At 41.4% G+C, this 20,032-nt stretch overlaps 1 protein-coding gene across 1 annotated transcript in view; it reads right to left on the minus strand.

The window, feature by feature from the left end:
* LOC126385156 (voltage-dependent calcium channel subunit alpha-2/delta-1-like) overlaps positions 1–20,032 on the minus strand; it is a 164,467-nt gene that overhangs the window by 31,293 nt on the left and 113,142 nt on the right. The window contains exons 16-26 of the mRNA XM_050036726.1: positions 19,838–19,900; positions 19,015–19,098; positions 18,833–18,907; positions 15,869–15,940; positions 13,497–13,568; positions 13,338–13,399; positions 11,415–11,491; positions 7,598–7,610; positions 4,407–4,411; positions 3,200–3,260; positions 2,968–3,074 (exon numbers count right to left, since the gene is read on the minus strand). Of these exons, the coding sequence (XP_049892683.1) occupies positions 2,968–3,074; positions 3,200–3,260; positions 4,407–4,411; positions 7,598–7,610; positions 11,415–11,491; positions 13,338–13,399; positions 13,497–13,568; positions 15,869–15,940; positions 18,833–18,907; positions 19,015–19,098; positions 19,838–19,900 (691 nt within the window). The remainder of the gene's footprint in view (positions 1–2,967; positions 3,075–3,199; positions 3,261–4,406; positions 4,412–7,597; positions 7,611–11,414; positions 11,492–13,337; positions 13,400–13,496; positions 13,569–15,868; positions 15,941–18,832; positions 18,908–19,014; positions 19,099–19,837; positions 19,901–20,032) is intronic.

Here is a 20,032-nt window from a genome sequence, read left to right on the forward strand (position 1 = left end):
TATCATAATTAGCAAAGTAATTCTTGTGTTACGGCCAAAAAGAAGTTTTTTGAGGTTACAGTGACCTTTGACCACCAGATTGTAATTTGATCATCCACGAGTCCATGGTGATGTTTGTGCCAAATTTAAGGAAATACCCTCAAGGCCTTCTTGAGGAATCGAGTTCATGAGAATGAGACAGACACAGGGTCACTGTGACCTTGACCTTTGACCACCAAAATCTATTTAGTGTATTGTTGAGTCCAAGTCGACATTTGTGCCAAATTTTAGGAAATAACCTAAAGGCCTTCTTGAGATATTAAATTCACAAGAGTGAGACCAATGAAGAGTCACTGTGATCTGGACCTTTGACCGCACCATATTCTAATAAGTTCATTGCTGCATCCAAGTGGACTTTTGTGCCAAAACTAAAGAAACTTCCTCAAGGTGTTCTGAGATATCGAGTTCACAAAAATGAGACCAATGCAAGGTTGTTGTGACCTTGACCTTTGACCTCCAAAATCTAATCAGTTCATCCTTGAGTCCAAATAGGATGTTCGTGCCAAAATTGAGGAAACTACTGTAGATCAAGCTCTTCTTGAGATATCACATTTAAGAGAATGAGATGGATGCAAGGTTACAGTGACCTTGACCTTTGACCACCAAAATCTGTTTTGTTTATTGCTGAGTCCAAATGGACGTTTGTGCCAAATTTTAGGAAATATCCTCAAGGTCTCCTTGAAATATCAAGTTTGACCAACAAATTATAATGAGTTCATCGTTGCATCCAAGTGGACGTTTTTGCCAAAATTTAAGAAATTTCTTCAAGATGTTTTTCAGATATCACATTCAAGAGAATAAGATGGACAAGGTCTCATTTATAAACACTGTGTACACACAAATTGAGGCCTGAAGGATGCATACGCTACTTCCCACGCAAAAGTTGGGATCTATAAAAACAGACTTGATGGGAGAAACTTTGACCCATGCTTACGAACATTGTGGAGATGAAAAATTGGCAATGCAGATGTTGAGATCGAAGCATGACTGCAGAAATTGTTGAACATTTTTTGGCACACACGAGTTTTGGCTTATGTCTGTACGTACATTTTTAGTATGGATCCTACGCATTGTTTTATAAATGAGACCCCTGGACCTTTGACCACCAAATTCTAATCAGCTCATCCTTGTGTCAAAGCAAATGCTTGTGCCAAATCTGAGGAAATTCCCTCATGGCGGTCTTGGGATATTGTGCTGATGAGAATTGGACGGACAGACAATCCAAAAACATACTGCCTCTGGCCGTGGCTGTCGCCAGAGCATAGGCATAAAAGGAGAAAGAAAAATAATATAGAATCCACAGAGTATACATGATACCAGAAAGACAAAAATAGGGAAAGAGTCGGGAATACTTAAACATTTACATCACTTTTTAGGCATCCAACATGAATTGCAAATTGAGTGCAATGTGGTAATAAGCTTCAGTTGATATACTGCTAAACTTACAAGCACCTAACAGGTCCAGATGCAAGCACATTTGGACCTTTGGAGAATTTATTTTAGAAAAGAGGGTAGGTCTGTGAAGAAAAGGTTGTATCTCAGACACAAAACAGACACAATCTTAAAGTTAAACTGAAGCAAGGAAAGATCTATTTAAAGCCACCTAAAAACCCCTATTGTTAAATGTGCCTGCTGCTGCAGGGTTGTAGGTGGTGGGTTGGTATAGGTGTAACAAATTACTTTTCGAGACGTCCGACAAGACCACATGACAAACATAACAGGCGATAAAAGCCGCTCGCCCATTCTTTGGCAGTGCCCGCCACTTTGAACTCTCCGACGACCCGCTTCAGTCCATTAACATCGAGGCTCGTCGATATACCCCCACCACCTCCTCCAACCTTTATGACACACCACACACATCAGAGAAAACAGCTGGTGTAACACTTTATTCCCCCCACCTACCCCACCTTCCCTCCATGTGCAGTGGTTTTCATTAGGGGTCCTTTATTGAAGGCAGCCCAGGAATTCCTAATGTACTTCAACTTCTTCGCCACTGCAGTGGCTTAACCAAGTAAAGTGTGTAACAATACTCAAGCCGCCAAAAAGTCCACATGGGCCCGAGTCTCTCTGCCTCTGAACTCCCTGTGGACTCCATTAAACTAGCAGCTAATAACGGTGAAAGTAATATTTCAATTGGGTGAAAAGTTTTATTGGATTGATCATATTGAGATGTTTGAACTAAACTGTCGCACCAAACTTAAAGGAGATCTTTTATGAATATCAGGGGACCTTTTGGTTTACTCAACGGGCCAAAAAAGTGAGCCATGCATATCAATGAGTGTATGCAAGAAATGGCAAAGATGTTAATGCGTTGGTCAGATGTTTGGGAGAAGGTCCACCGGCCCCTGATTTGTGTTTTATTGCTCCTCTCGTGCTCCTGGCTTGACGTGTCCTGCTCTTTCTCACAAACACACAGTAATTGGATGAGGTCGAGCGGCTATAGGTGGGGTGTGGAAGGCGTATTACCGGGCGAGCACTGTGTGTGTGTGCGAGCGCGCGTGTGTCACATCTAAGCCGACGTGCCTCACACATGTGCACTCAGGCGTGTGATGGTCAGACTTTTAGAGTTAGCATCAAATGGGTAACACGAACACAGGGGTTCCACATCACAAAGCTTTGCCTGGTCATGCACACCAAACCATCCAGCCAGACCTGTATTTCACTGGAAAGAGAGACCTCTGGGAATAGAGTTTCGGTTGGCGTTCTTCCATTAAATGTTCAACGCACACCTTAATGCCAAGCCAGATGGCTCAGATTCATTCACATATACATACTAGAGCAAATACTGTGGAGCTTAGAAAGTCTTTGACATGTAAATAGGAGTCTGCAGCGAGAATGAGGTCCAAGTGTGCTGCAGAGTGTAAAAAGATCCAAAATAAATGTCACATTTAATGAGCCGAGGAACATGTCAGTGTGTTTAATACTCACACATGGGGTTGTTTGGAGTCTTTGTGTCGATGTAATTGTTGAACTCAATGAGGAACTCTGTGTTGTTCTTGTTCTTGTCAGGTGGTTTCAAGTCCTTGCAGTACATCCTGTGGGAAACAAAACATCTTTGAATTGTAAGCAAAAAAGCAAGAGAACCACAAGGTCGAAATCTGCCTCCAAACTGTCGTCAAGTTAGAAGTAAAAAAAATATAACATATCATATCCGTCTTACCTTGGTGCGATAAACGTATAGCCATATTCATCAAACTTGTCCGCCATCAGGCTTTCAGAAACTGTCAAAGGGTATAAAGTGTTATTAATCTTCCTCCCATGCGGGTTGAGTATCAGCCAGGCTAACATTATCCTAAAATAATCATTGTATGCAGATGAGATGGTGCTCCACAGGGCAGTGTGTAACACCTGCTGAATATTTAACAGTGCATCAATAAGAGAGAACTCCTGCAGGGACCAAAAACAGAAATGAGATTCCATCTCAAACATTAGCGCCGTAGCTCCACATATTCAACATTTTCACATCAATCTAATTTCAGTCTTTTTGCTTGAGGTCCTAACTCTAGCATATTTAGTTAAGATGCATGGTAGCTTTGGAAAGTGAGGGGTTAGTACTCACAAGGAGAAAATAGGAAAATTAAAAACGCAAATGTTGTGGGCACTTTTACAGCACAAAGAAATGAAACACATAAAGAAGAAGTTCTCAATTTCTTTTTAGCCATGGACCCCTTACAAGATGGAGAACATATCGGGGACCCCCTCATGTACTGTATATCCCTTAGAACAATTTGATATAGCCTATCTTTTTACACTTCTGTAGTCTAGAGCTGCAATGATTAGTGATTACTCAATGAACAGAAAATTCATTAGCAACAATTATGATAATCAAATAATTGCTTTAGTTATTTTTTAAGCAAAAAAACCAAATGTTTGCAGTTTTTTTGTTTCTTAAATATGAGAATTACATTTTTTTCTTTGGCATACATGATGATAAAACAAATAGCTTTTGTGACATTAAAGTTGATTTAAAATTAAATTATTTTGCTGCAATTCTATTTTCATAAATTAAAAATTATTATTATTTTTTTTAATTTTAATTAAAATTTAATTTTAATTTGTCATTTTGTCAAGAACATCGTTACCGCAAAAATACCCTGAGATATCGTGATGTTATTATGTTATTTTAGGGTCATATCACCCACCTCTAGTATTAAACATATATGCACATTATTTCTAAGCTATTATAGATTTAAAAATATATATATATATGTTATTAAAATTATTTATTCATTATTCTTTGAACCATCAATTCTTTTGTTCAAAAAAGAAAAAAAAAGGTTTTTCTTGATAATTTAGATGAACTTCTCACAGACCACCCGGCAGAGCACCACGGACACCTGGGGGTCCCCAAACCCCACTTTGAGAACCACTCCTGTAAGGAACGGAGTCTTGCACACAGCTGAATATCAGGTATAAATAAGAACAAGCAGAACGGGCCTGGCCAGACGTGCTAAGCAAAGGACCGACAAGAACAAGAGGAGAGAGATGAAAGTAAAGGAAAAAATACTTGCCATCTTTCCCTGGAGTGGAAAAAAATCCCAGCAGAGAGAAAGTGAGCGAACGAGAGAATCGTCCCCCGGGGAGGTAAAGACGAGAGGGAAAAGAAAGGGGGGGGGGGGAAGACAGGGTAAAACCACAGGGGTCAGAGGTGACAATATTTTATTCACAGAGCGAGTCCTGAATAGAAATATTGCAGTCCAAACAAAAGGTTTTAGGCCTTTGGATGTAAATGGAGACAGTGCTGATGGACAACACAAAGAGAGGCTTAAACTGTGGTCAGACGTTTTTAAAGTTAGGATTTAGATGTGTTTTTAGCATTAGTATTAGCATTCTTTTGGTGATACAGTAAATCTGCGGACTGCACTTCTGCGATGTATTTGCATTACAATACAGCACACAGGAGAAATATCAACCACAGCTCATAACCTTAACGTTCCTCTGACATTCTCCAAAGCATGTCGTGTCGACAGTTGATTATACTGTACAGCGAAATTTCTCATGACGACATGGGCTACTCCTTGTCCGCTTTGGTGGTCATGATTGGGAAATAATTGCACCCATGTGTTTCTTCTTTGATATTCGGTCACCACTTACTAATCCAACAAAGTATCTCGTAATGATGGATAGCAGGGAGATTTGGGGAGTGACGACTGCTTATATTTTCTGCACTCTCGCACGCCTTTTCACACTGACGATGACATTCCTGTCACTTCTGTAAATATTGGTGAACAACTGAATCAGTGCAATAGCGAAGACATGCAGCTACAACCCATCCGCATTATGAATGAGTTTCAGCATGAATCAATCTCACACACAGAGACATGCAAGACGAGAACCCCACGTTGACTTAATAAATGCATGACAAATAGATGTGGGAATTGGGACATGAATTGTTTTCGTTTGAGTTTTTAAAGGGACAGTTTGGATATTTTTGAAGTGGGGTTGTATGGGGTACTTATGTCAGTCAGCACAGCCACAGTTTGGAGAAGCAGGCTGGTGTAAGACACAGGAGATAAGCAATCAATCTGTGAAGAGGTCAGCAACAAAACGTATTTTAGCCACCTAAAAGTTTATCAGTTCAAGTGTATGCTATATTTAGAACATTTTTACTGCTTTGCGTTAATGTCAGACACTCGCCCTTTTTACATGTAGATTACGTGAGATTACGCTATAGGGGCTGCTCCGAAGTCCCTTCTTCATGCCGCCTTTGCATTTTTACACAAATGCCAAATGACTGCTACATCATTCTGCTTCCGTGTGTAATTTTAGACTGGATCCCAGTACTGTGGAATCAAAAGAGGCATGACAGGCGAGACATACACCACTGCATTGGCCTCTCGTGTGACATGTAACACACGTGTCAGCAGTACTTTATAAAAAATTACAATGGCATAACATGGCAATCACAATAATTTACGCCTCTACTACACAGCGCCTAATCTTGTCCTCTGAGCTCTCTGACCTCAATCGTTTCCCGATTTGCGGATATTTTCGGCCGCTGTTCTTCTTCTTTGAGTTAGCTGCTGACTGCTAATAGCTACTTTGTAAGTCTCCTGCAGTGGGTTGCATGTATAACATGTCGTCACACCCATGCAGCCCATGATCCCATCCTACTGGCTTTCCCATTTATACAGACATCCATTCGGCGCTGTTACTACCTCCGTTCCCAGCTCAGAGGCGAGACAACTCTGTGCTCTCGTTCCACTACTGTACCTTATATACAGAATGGCGAGGCGACAAAATGGTGCAATATTCCTACCTTAGACAGGCAGTGTAAAAGGGGTTAGTGATTTTAAATGGGAACATTTCTTCAAAGCCAGGTTCTTCAGAGGAAAACAGTGATTTGGCCAAGGCAGCAGTGGACCAGCAGCTCCTGTGTTCAGCGAGCTTTTTGTAGGTGGCTGATCTCAAACAGACCAATCAACTGTTGGGGCAGCTGATTGATGGAAGGAGGCGCATGGAAGGGCAGGGAGGTTTGCTCTTTCTGCCTCAGGCTTTCCTCCTTTGCGCGTGGGAGGACAGAGAGGTGTGCTCACTCTGTCTTAAAACTTTCTACGTAGGCGCGTGAAGGAGGCTTTCTGCATAAGCCTGAGGAAATGCAGAGAGGCCCCAGAACAGATCCACTCTGACAAATATAACACTGAAAATGAAAATTAAAGTTTTCTTTCACTAAAGTGGTCCTGACTGAAATACGTTTTGTTGCTGACCCCCATCCACAGCAGTACATTGCATAGCTTTTGTGTCAAACTCAAGCCTGCTTCTCCAAACTGGGGGCATGCTGACTGATGTGGATAAGTACCCCATACAACCCCACTTCAAATAACTGAACTACCCCTTTAAATAGACATTTATATTCACCATGAGATAAAGTATAAAACAGACAGAAATGTGGCTTCAGTTTCTGTAAAACCAGAGCTTAAACAAGTTCTGTAGAGATTTTTTAATCCATGACCACAGACAAGACAAAAGTGATGACCAAGCACACAGAAGTACAAACAGCAGAGATGAGACGCAGTGTGTTAAGAGGCATCCTGTCTTTCATTAAGAGTTATTTAACAAGGTTGTAAACCAAAAGTGAGTCAAAAAGAGAAAACTACAGAAAACAAAAGCGCCGACTCATGTTTTGGGTGCAGACTCACAGCTTTCTCCTTTATGGCTTCACCTTTAAATAATGCAAGCATCCTGTCCTCTGTTCTTCCTGCTACAGCGGGTTAGTGCCAAAACCACATCTGAGGGCCATTGTAACAGGTGGGGGTTAAATACATACATGCGCACACGGACAGACACACACCATCTGCGGCGCGCTGTGTGGGCGCGCATTGCATGCGAAGCGCCGTTTCTGAGAGCACACGCCAGCTTGATTCAGTGTTACAGAATTGTCATTATTAATCAGAAGCCACTAAATGAAGGAAAACAGAAAACAAAATGCTTCTGTGTTCGTGAGTCTGCAACACCACAAATGATGAACCAATTAGAAAGTCACAAGTGAAGTTACATCCAAAGTCTGCTGGCAGTGTGAGAGCAAGGAGACAAGGGTTAAAGCACAGGAGGAGAATACTTGCCCAAAAACGCTGCAGGGGGGTCCAACACACCAGGAATGGTCAGGAGTTGAGGAGGGCAGGAGAAAAGGAGGAGGAGGGAGGGTAAAAAAGATGAGGAGAGGAAAAGAGGGAGATGGAAAAGAGAGCAGGAAAGGAAGGAAGCCAACAGGGTTACACACAATATTTTATTCAAATGGACATTGAATAAGAATATTGTATACAAAAGTACGAAACAGTTTCAGTAAGTTACCAGTGGGTAAGATGTGTTGTGTGTGTGTGTGTGGTTGTGTGTGGTAATGATGTGGGGACAGAAATCTGTTCATGCACCCACAATAGGAGGACTTCCCTCCTACTTGGGGACAAAAACTGTCTTTACTAGCTTATCCATTTAAATGTATTGTTCACGTTGGTTTTGGGTCAAAGTTACAGTCATGTGTAGATTAAAGAAACACTTCTCCTACCAAATGACCGTTTGTATATCAATTACTCACCCTGTGTTACATTTAATTCCTGAGGAAAAGGTTGTCTTTTGACGAATCCAAAGATGGACAAAATTGTGATTAACTGACGTCATAGGGAGCCTTGTTCAACTTGTGCGGTATAATCCAAGTTTCGTTTATCCAGTCGTATGCTCAGTGCTTCGCAAACAGAAGGCCGTTGCCATTGGAAAACCGAACAGACAGTGAAACTTATCAATGCTGCCTTCAAAGCCAGACTCCATTGCCGAAAACATTTATTTTATCTCATTAACATTAGTATGTTTCACTTTCAAGCCCAGTTTCCACCGGGTCCATGTCATTGGTCCGACAGCCCATTAGGACGTCTGAAGGTCCGCGTATTTCTGCCTTGATGGTGCGCCGCGACCGGCTCTGGGTCAGCTGGGAAAGGCTTGAGGCGGAGCAGGCTCACGGCTTATGTGTTTGTCACTTTCTTTTTCATTTTAACCCACACCATGATCTTTTCCTGACCCTAACCAAGTGGTTTTTGTGCCTAAACCTAACCAGACCTTAACCACAGGGCATCATGATGATTTCAGAACAATGAGTTTAATATGGTCGGAACAATGAGTTTAATATGGTCGGAACAATGGGCTTAATATGGTCGGAACAATGGGCTGTCGGACCAATGGGCAGTTCCCGTTTCCACCAAACACTTTCGGTATGGTACCTTTGGAACCAACAGTAACCCTTCAGACATGGTACCTAGACCCTAGTGTTTCCACCGTAAACAGTACTCTTAAATGTGGGCGGGGTTGTTGTCACTCACAGCTCCGTCCAGCACTCCCTGTGTTTCCTCCTTTATCAGTCTGCACCTTGTTTATCGTCCACAGAACGAGGCTGCGCGCCGACATTTTCAGAACAGAATACAACAGGCTGCAGTGAGAGTCTCTCTCCATGGGATATTTAAAAATAGCAGGTTTGTGCATTTAGTCCTTCTCAGGCAAGCTCAGAGGTTTAGTGTTGCCAGAGCCCTCAGGAACTACGCTCCACAATGCTTTTTTTTCTCCATGTGAGGATGAGAATATATGCAGTTCATGTAATCCTGTCAAAATTAATATTTATAAATGCTTGAAGATTCACTCATTACTAAAAGTGTATGTCATATAAAAACTTAAGTGATGGTCAGAGTTGTCACAGTGAAATTAAAGGTGTGTTTCACGTCATTAACTCATGCATTGAGTAAGTGAGTTAACGGTCACCTTAAATTAAGCTTCAAAACATCCTTTCATTTTATAGATACAGTTTATAATATGTGTAAAACTCTCCACAGTATGAACAGTGGTTACATGAGCCTCAAAACCAGCCACAACTCAGCCCTGAGCAGAGTGACCGTCCTCTATTGACCAATCAACAGGCTGCAGTGTTCACAGCTCCACCTTTTAGTACCAGATCTGTGTGCTAGGTACCCCAACAGAGGGGGGACCAAAAATGGGGACGGTACAGAACGGTTCCATTGGTACCATCCACAACAGAAACAGCACAGTGGAAACAGAAAAAAAGCGTAACAAACTGAACTGAACCGTACTGCTTGGTGGAAACTGGGCTTTAGTTCAGTCCCCCGTCATAAAGTGCTGTCTGTTTGGGAAATACTGCACATATAACTGGATAAATGAGACTTGGATTATACACTTTATGAGTTGTGTGAGAGTTTGTAAACAGATGTTTTGATACAGTTTTGCTGTATTTTAATTTGATTGCCTATGATCTGAATCCATTACAAATACACTGTGTTCACCAGATGCTTGCATGAAAAACAGTTTCCCTCACTAATTCAACGTAGGGTGACCAATTGATTTATAAAAGATCATTTTGATGGTGAGGTAGTCCTTTAAAAATCACTTTCAGAGCTGGGGTTTGGCACTGTAGTTGTTATGGCTACAGCTAAGGTAAAACATTTGGGGTTAAAAACAAGTCGGTGCTGCATCCTCTAAAATAACGATGCCTCCAAAATAAAAAAGGAGCCAATCACCTGGTTTCCATGTTCTATAATAACTATTATACAGAGTCAAGTTTACTTATTTTCATAAGCAGCCACTGTCTGCTGATCAACTTGCAGAAATGTGCATTTTGTCATGTTTATATTGTCAAAGTTGTTTACTCTCTGTTGGTGAGTTCAGGGATAAGTCAAGAATCCAGAGTCAGCTGCAAAACAACAACCAGTTTAGAGCAACAAAAAAAAAGACTGAATTCATATCATCTTTTGTTTTTTAAAATCCACGCTTGTGTCCTTGGGTCTCATTTATTTCACAATGTTTTTCATACGTTCAGCTGCCAAGCCAACAACTACATTTCATTTCATACAGACACTGAAGCAACCTTAAAAAGCACCACCGAGAAGAGTTCTCAAACCGGTCGGTCCCTGCTCACAACTGCATTTAATGAAACTCGGCTAGAAAAAATAGAGGCGATGAAATGTGCGCTGTGATGGATTACCATTGTCAAGCGAACTTTAAATCTCTGCCAGTTGATTTTCGCAGCTTTCTGGGATAAAGAGTAGCCAATCTCTGACTGGGAAGGTGGGAAATTAGACTTATGATGTATGAAATACTAGAAAACAGTAGGTGATAATGTTAACTTTTATTTAAAGCGTAAGTATAGTTATCAAGGCTGGCTCATTGTGCACGACAGAGACACCAAACCGTTCTTTAAAGCCCACTTACGGCTACTGAGTGAAGCCAGACAGACCAGCAAACGCAGACAGACTCTAACCAGGAGCAGCTCCATCTCGCAGTCAACACACACACTCGCATACACACTATAAAACTGTCCTTTGAGTAACACTATGAGTCAATGACATCTTTTACTAGTGGGAACCGACAGCACTCAGAAGAGACATGAGACAACAATGCCACACATATGGAACCTCTGATCCACTATATGGTGTCAAATAGGCTTCAGTATGAATGAACACACACACACACACACACACACACACACACTGGGACTGTAAATGAACGGATGAGTACTATGTGTGTGAAAGGGGACACTGGAGCCACTCGTCCCACTGTCTGGCAACAAACACTTTGAACAGCGCCACAACTGTGGGTGTGTGTTGCCATAGCGACACAAAAGGCAAGGGCATGCAGGGGTGGTGTGGATGTATGTGGATGTATATGTGCATGGGGCATTATAAGTGATGGATAGGAACCATGAGCTGAGGCAGGAGTGTTTCTCAGCCCTACATGGTGAGCAATAATGTCACCGGAGAACATTAGCAGTCATTTCCCAGCCAGTAACATTTGTCGACTGTCGGTATAAATGGAAGGTAAATGTTACCGAGTGGAAAAAAAACAAGAATGGCACGAGAGATGGAGCTGATTTAGACGGCACTTACATTTTGCCTGGGTGATCGTGTCGGCGATTTTTGCCTTGATGTAATGCATACTGTAGTCGGGGAGCACCAGGGCCAGACTGAGAGGACACACAGAAATGTCAGAGCATCATATCGTAGCAGTAAAAGCTTTCTTTCCATATATAGCATCATTTAAAGGGACAGTTCACACAAAAATCAAAAAGGCATATTTTTCCTCTTACCTGCAGTGCTATTTATCCATCTAGATTGTTTTGGTGTGAGTTGCCGAGTGTTGGAGATATCAACCATAAAGATGTCTGCCTTCTCTAGAATATAATGGAACTGGATGGCGCTCGGCTTGTGGTGCTCAAAGCGGCAAAAAAATACATTTGAAAAACTCAACTGGTGCTCAAAGCGGCAAAAAAATACATTTGAAAAACTCAACAGCAATGTCTCTTTCCAGAAATCACGACCCGGTTACTCAAAATAATCCACAGACCTTGTTGTGAGCAGTTTCATGTCGGAACTATTTTCCGTCTACCAAATTACAACCATGAACCAAATCAAAGCACAGAAGGAAGTATGGTTGCCCTCGACTAAGAATTTTCCTCGTCGACCAATAGTTGTCATTTAGGACCATTGGTCAACTAGTCGCCTGCATGTTTACGATATTAATGTAATTATTGAATTATATATTTTGGGCGGGGCAACACAATGGTTTGAGTTGAAGGTGTGAGAAAGAATAGTATCAGTAACATTGTTAACACTGTGCTACATTACAGAGAAATACAAAACCGTACAAATGAACCTTCAATAATATAGGCCTATATTTTATCTACAAGTGCACGTCACACTGAGCGAGCCGCCTGTTAATGACGCTGTGGGCTAATGGGCATGTAGCTACTTCCATGTTTCAGATGATACGTCATGTTTGTAGTCGACCAATGAAGATGAGTTTACATATCACCTTGGGTTCGTCCTTCACCTTCTCAAAATGATCCCACACTTTGAATTTCCTGCCCGACATAACGTGACTCCTGTCTGACTGCTGAGCGTGGCCTCTTCCTGTCTGTCCTTTCAAATTAAATTCCCACATGGTCCAGTCATATAGGTTTTGATATTGCTTTGTTTTTTCTACGACTAAGCGACTGATGAAATCTTGCTGACTAATGACCTTTCTGGTTGACGAACGTTTGGTCGACTATTAAAAGGAAAAGTATGCTCACAAAAACTGTTTGTGGATTATCTTGAATAGCGGGGTCATGATTTCTGTAAAGGGACATCAATTTTTTCCAGCTTTAAGCACAACAAGCAGAGTGACATCTAGTTCAACTATATTGGAGAGAAGGCAAACATCGCCAACACTCTGCAAGTCACACCAAAATAATCTAGACTGAAAAACAGCACTGCTGGTTAGAAGAAAAATGCATGTTGGGGTAAACAGTTCCCTTAGGCTTCTATTCTGCAAGTATTTTGTGACTTTATCAGGGTTTTTGTTGTTGTTGTTGTTGTTGTTGCAATAAATATGGAACATCCGTAATTTTGTTTCACTGCCTTGTTGAATTAAGCAAGCAGAGCAGAGTCTTGCTCAGTCAACCAAAAACACTCAATTGAAACATTGCACTCTATTTCTGAGGGAAAAGCATCATAGCAAAGTAAGTCCTGCTATGAATCTTTCAGCTGGAGGAACTGTTCAAATTGTACACATAAGTGGTCAACATGGCCCCTCACGGCTTCACCTATATCACACTAATGTGTGCCTGGACTTTGTCTTGAACTGAAGACCACAGTCCAGCTCCAGTCCCAAAGAACTAAATGGTTTTATGCAATTATGATGAATATTTTGCAAACTCTGTCAGTGCAAAGCGTCTGGAGTTCCTCTATTTCTGGCCTGAAGTTTGGTTTCAAGTACTTTACACATGCAATTCATTCATCACTTCAATAATAATAATGTGTAATATTTACCTGTAATCTGTCCCCTTCACTGGTGCAAACGTGTACATCCTCTGACCCAAGTCAATGTAGCGCTTTGAGGGCAACAGTTTGGTCAGTACACGATACATTTTCTGAGCAAATGTGTTTATAACTGTCATGTAATCCAACATCCTTTCAATATAATATTACCTCATCTTGGGATTTCACCAGTGTAGATATTGTGTAATTTCCTGTTTCACCATCAATCATTTTTTTCCTCATCTGTTGACCAAACAATCAGACATAAATTAATTAACCCATTTAAAAAGGCAAAAGAAAAATCAATCAAACTCTATTAAAGGAACAGTGTGTCGGATTTAGTGGCATCTAGTGGTGAGGTTGCAGATTGCAACCAGCTGAATAACCATCTGTTAACCCGTCCCTTTCCAAGCATGTATGGAATCTAAGGTGGCCTTCGCACAACGAAGCCAAGTAGGACATGCTAAAATCCCACATCCCATTTCTGGACCAACACTGCAATCAACCAATCACAGCCCTCTGACACCATTAGTGTGCTGCTCCTATGCTTCTTTCAAAATTTCTTTGCGCTTCTTCAGAGCTAAGCTAGTTTTCCAAATCGAAGTTAGAACATTTAAACAAAATCCTTAGTTACACTGAGCAAACACCTTGTAAGCTACTGCAGGGTTAGCTAGTAAGCTTGCTAACTAGGTTGGTTATGCTAACAAGGAAGCTTGCCGATAGACCAGAATATGAGCGAGTTAGCTTGCGAACTGGGTAGGCTATGCTAACAAGTAAGGCCCCGATCTCACAGAAAGCAGGTTTTTGCAGGTTGCAAAACGCGAGGCGCATCGCATCACCCTTTTTTTTATTTTTTTTTTTTATTGAATGCCACTAGTAAAAAAAAAAAAAAAAAAAAGAAGCTGCGCCTTTTTATTGTTACCAGGCAACCACACCAACATGTCCTAACCTTTCCATGTAATCAATCTACCGTTTTTCCCCCCAGTAATTAGTATCTAGTTCCTAAAATGTTCAGGCAGAGGCTACTTGCTGTAGCTCTGGTTGAGGGTGAGAGGCTGTCAGTAAATAGTTTGTTGGGCACAGATAAACAGAGATCTGTGTGGGTACATGAGACCCTAAAAAAGAGGGTGGATCATGGGAAATACCACCAGTTGGTCCAGGAGCTTCTCCTCCATGATGGACGTTTCCAGGCATATTTTAGGAGGACTCGCGGGCAGTCTGAAAACCTGCTGTCTATTGTCGGGCTGTATAACTCTGGGTATCCAGCAACTGCTACCACCAGTTTCTCCTCCATTGTTTACCAACCTTAAACTTGTTGTCGTGACAACCACAGAAGGCCCGCCTCTCAAATCACCCCATTCAACAATGGGAAAAAATATGACGAAAAAATGGATGATTTTCCACTCTGAGTTGAAGGTTTTTCAATTTGAGGAGTTCAGAGTGCTCCGGCAAAAACGCCAGGTGCCTAGAGTGCAGAAACGCGAGGCGCGTTGCAATGCAAGAACCGCGCCCAAAAAGCTTTATTCTCATTAAAATCAAATACAAAAAGGCCCCTCCAGCTGCTAAAACCTTTTTTTTGTGATCAGGGCCTAGGCTTGTTAATAGGCTAGAATATTAGTGAGTTGGCTTGCTAACTAGGTATACTATGCTAACAAGTAAGTTTGCCAATAGGCTACAATATTGTTCATTAACATTAAGAGTAAGGATAGGATCATTTGTCAGTTGCAAAGACCTACAAAGGACACATCTTCCCTCCATTTTCCCTATTCAAAACTATGTTTTTTTGCAAAATTCCAGTGCTCATGTTGATCCAGCACCATCATTGCCATGTTAACCCTGGATAATTTGTTTATATTGATCTTGCCACGTTGATCCTAAATAGAATCATTGATGATGAACCTGGACCATCACTACTATGCTAACATCGACTTACACAAATGATCCAGAATCAGCTTGATGATGATGATGATGGTTCTGACCAAATCTATCCAGGGTCAAAATGGAAAAAAGGAGGGAAAATGTGTGCAACTGAAAAATGTTTTTATCTTTACTCTTTGTTTGTGAACAGCTTACTTGTTTGCATAGCCTACCTACTTAGTGAGCTAGCTCGCTAATATTCTTGTATACTGGCAAGTTTACTCATTAGCATAGCCTGGTTAGGATGCTAACTTGCTAACACTGCAGTAGGTTAAAAGGGTTTTGTGTGTAAAACTATCTTAGCTCTGAAGAAGCACAAAGGAATTTTGAAAGAAGCACAGAAGTAGCACACTGATGATGTCAAAGGGCTGTAATTGGTTGATTGCAATGTAGGTCCGGGAACACAATGGGATGTTGATCCAGGAGAATGTCCTACTTGGTGAAATCATGTTGTGTGGTGGAAAAGCAAAAGGTCCTCTCTAGAGACGCTCTTTGGTTCGTCTGTTCTGGGCTACTGTAGAAACCCCCATAAATCCTACACACTGCTCCTTCAACAAAATTCAGTGCTATTGTCTCTGATATGAGCTAATGGAATCAGAAGAGTTGGAGTAATCAATTTTCCAAACCTCCACTTTGATCTCGTTCTCCAGCTCTGCATCCAGGAAGTCCAGCGTTACAGGTTCATGGAACTTGGCAGTCTGATAGAAATGCAAGCAATTAGTCTGTGGTACATATTATAATTTATAATCTGTGGGCTTTGAGTACAAAGGAGGACAAATTAAGCAGTAAACATCAGTTATTGATCTTCTGTATCCAAAACAGATTCTGATTTTTTTGTAGCCTTGAAAAGGGAACAAATCATAGACCAATTCGTCTGTTGACACTGACTTTCGAATGTTGTAGTCATCTGTGACCAATGTGTGCATGCGTTATTTACAAGAAGAGCGTATATCTCAAAGGTCAATGGGAAACATCTTGCTGTGTTTCAACAAACATCATTCTGGACCCATATGATTGGGACATTTTGGGAAAGAAATGAAATGTCAGCCAAGAGATACAAACAATGTCAGAGTGTAATCAGTCGGGGTAACATTGTATCAGCAGCAGAGATGCAGTGCTTTGTCAGTTTAAGGATAAAATCACATTTGCTAATCAGGACAGGAAAATATTTCTGCAAAGGTGCATTTTGTAACATGTAACAGTGGGTTGCTCAAACTCAGTTTTTAGCTCCTTAGTCTAAAAGGCTGTTGACGGTCAGGAATGTAATGTTTAACTTGCTAGTTTGACCGATACTAAAGGGAGAGATTGGATTCTTTGAAATGCGGTTGTATGATGTACTTATTCACAGTCAGTGTATTACCCACAGTAGATGGGAGTCGGCACCCTAGTTTGGAGAAGCAGGCAAGAGTACTACCACGGGAGCTATAAGCAAAGTACTGCTGCGGATGGTGGCAGCAATTAAATGGATTTAAGCCACCTAAAAAACCCTGCTTCAAAAAAAAATCAGTATCAGTTGAAGTATACTCGACATTAAGAATATTTTCACTGCTTTACCTTGCTGTCAGAGAGCCCTTTCCAATGAGAAGTGACCTAACAGTAAAAGTCTAAGTTCTCTTCAAAGCCAGACTCCAATGGCAAGAACAGTAATTTTACCCTACGAATCTAGAGCTGCAATGATTCGTCAATTAATCGCTAAGTGCTTGAAAGAAAGTGAAGCGCCAACAATTTCGATAACTGAAAAATCTTTCTTTAGTCATTTTTCAAGCAAAAATGTCCGGTTCTAGCTTCTTAGATGTGAGAATTTGCTGCTTTTCTTTGTCATTTATAATAGTAAATGGAGAGTTTTTGGGTTTTGGACTGTTGGCTGGACAAAAGAAGCAACCTGAAGACGTCATTTTGGGTTCTGGCAAATTGTGTTAAGCATTTTTCACACTTTTATTAACATTTCAGACTACACAATAATCCATTAATCATAGAAATATTGGCCAGATTAATCGATAATAAAAATAGTTGTTAGTGTAGGAGCCAAACATGGTGTTAAATGTGTGTAGGTTGCTAATTTGTCCTGTAGGGGTCACTGTATCATCATGGGTGTCTGTCAATAAAGGTAGGAACCATTCATTGAGGGGCAGGTGTTGCTAAATGGAGGAGAACACATAGTTTTTCGATGGCAACGCCGGCGACGTCAAGTCAGGTGTATGATGCTTAATGTAAATGTGAAAATTTGTACCTCAATGGAGTTTGTTCGCTTTGAAAAGAGCAACATAACGGCTTCAGTTACCCATCAGAAAAAGATATCTGATGACAAGGAGAAGCAGTGAAAATATTTTAAATATAGCTTACACTTAAACTGATAGCAATGTTTTTAGGTGGGCCTTTTTTGGGTGACTGCTGCCCCCTTCCACAGCAGTGCATTGCTTTTTTTTCGTGGCAGTACTCCTGCCTGCTTCTCCAAGGGCCTGTTTATACGGTTCCGCATATTTCTGAAAACGGGTATTTATCTTTGCGTTTGCATCTATCATTTACACGTAACCGGCGTTTTTCTCGACGCAAATGGAGATTTTCAAAAACGGCTTCCATAGTGAAAGTTTTTAAAAATATTTGTTTCTATGGAGACATGTAAACAGGATGGGTCTGCCCATTGGTCCGACAGCCCATTGGTCCGACATCCCATTGTTCCGACCATNAGAAATACGCCCGCCGGGAGCCGTTCAGCACCGCAGAGAGCTCCCCACACAACCTGGACCCCAGAGTTAATAACAGAAGGTTATGGTGTTTCACTCTCTTCTCTCTATGGCACTTGTATCTCGACCACTAGCCTACTTTTGTTGCGTTGCTGATCCTCTATGGTACACAAATACAGTATAGCCTAGTATAATCACATATCGGAACAACAGGACGTCGGACTAATGAGAGGTCGGAACAATGCTACGGCACCAACAGGATGGACAGAGATTTTGGAAAACGATGATGTTGCAACCCAGTTCGCACATGCCCATTAGGCGCCCAGGAACCACAACAACAACGGCGGATATATGCCGGGTTGTTTACGTTTTGTTAGCACTTCTGGGACTACTTACGAGCTTAGAAATGAACTTAGCACTGCTGCATCAACATCACCGCTACATCTGCACACAAAGACATCTGCTGTGCCCAATATTACTTGGTTCACAGCGTCCGCGGTTTAAGGTCCGCTAGAAACGACGGTTTTGGATCATTTTTATCACTAGTGCCAAGAGGAAAACAAATCACTGTGCATGCGCAGAATTTTTTCTTTGGTGTTGGACATATGGCGTAGTGCCACCTACTGGCCTGGCGTGCTAATTGCAGCAAAAAGCTGCCGGGATATCATTTTCACAACTGATCGTATAAACCCAGATGTTTTTTTTTTAGACGGGATGAATAAAATCCGTTTTTATTTGTATCGGTATTTGTGTAAACAAGGCCCAAACTGGGGGCATGGTGACTAACTATGGATAAGCACCTCTTACAACCTCACTTCAAAAAAATCTATCTGTCCCTCTGATGAGAAATGTCCCTGTAAGCAAACTTCTGGTTGCTCTGAATTATAGTTGACTGATTTGACCTACCAGTGGCTGGAGATTAGGGTGGAGCAGCACATATCCGTTGGGGTCAATGGCAAAGTAGTAGCCATTTGGTCCAAACTACAGGGAAAATGAAAAAGAAAGGGAGATAGAACCCTGGTACTAAATATGACATCTCTTGTATATAAAGGCTGGTTTCTATGTGTTTATGTAGTGTGCACTCTTACAGTAAAGCGAGGCGTCAGTCTCTTGATATCATCCAGGGAGACATCAATCGCCATGACCCCCAAGATGAGCGGGTTTTGAGATTTCTGTGAGAAAACCACAGGGGAGGAAAAAAAACAAAAGAGGAGGTCATTGGTAGAAAGACCAGCTTATGAGTCCTGTTGTTCTTTCTGGATGAGTCAAGTCCCGCTGTGCACTCTGAGCGATTCTAAGGAAATGGGGTGCAATAGAAATCTGGACAGTCTCATTCCCAAAAGCGTCACATGCCGCCATGAGTCACTGACAAGGCATTTCCAGCCTTCCTTTTCAGCCGTAGCGGAGGTGACCCCCAAGTCCTTCGAGGTAGACATGTAAACTCATCTTGAAGCACTTAGCTACCGGATCATTTGTCTTTCTCTCTGATCTGCAGGTTTGATCCCTTTCTGATTTTTGCTTTATGACATGTCTTCCTGTGGAGGCACGTGGGAGAGCTCCGAGGGACCTCAGCATCAACAAAGGATATAAGGAAGAGCCACAAGAAAGAGGAGGATGAAAGTAAAGGGTGAGACGATAATTGAGAGTGTTCATGTTGTGTGTTTGCTGGGGTTTTTTTTTTTAAGTCTGGTAAACATTACGGTGGGTCACGAAACCACAGACTTGAAACTCTCCCGTGGGGTCAAAGTGTCAGACGTACAGTAAATTTAGTCAGCAAGTCAAATGAGTGAATCAAGGAACAGAAATACACATGTTTAATATTAAAAAGCTTGTAATTACAAGAACTGTGTCAATAAAATGAATTAGGAAATTTGAATGTGCATGAAATGAACGACATGTCTTATGTGTTACCTTTGAGCCTGTGTTTGTCTTGTTGAAGACAGGCAGGGTGCCAGTGATCACCAGGCCAAGCTCCTGGAGGAGGAAACACACAGCATGTTGAATAGACATTAGCTATGTGAGCAAATCAGTCACGTTTATGGCAGAAATTCACAGAATTCTTCATGATGTGTTTTCTATTTCTGTATTACTCCTCTGACTCCAAAA

The sequence above is a fragment of the Epinephelus moara genome, chromosome 23 (genome assembly GCF_006386435.1).
Source record: "Epinephelus moara isolate mb chromosome 23, YSFRI_EMoa_1.0, whole genome shotgun sequence".
Taxonomy (NCBI): domain Eukaryota; kingdom Metazoa; phylum Chordata; class Actinopteri; order Perciformes; family Serranidae; genus Epinephelus; species Epinephelus moara.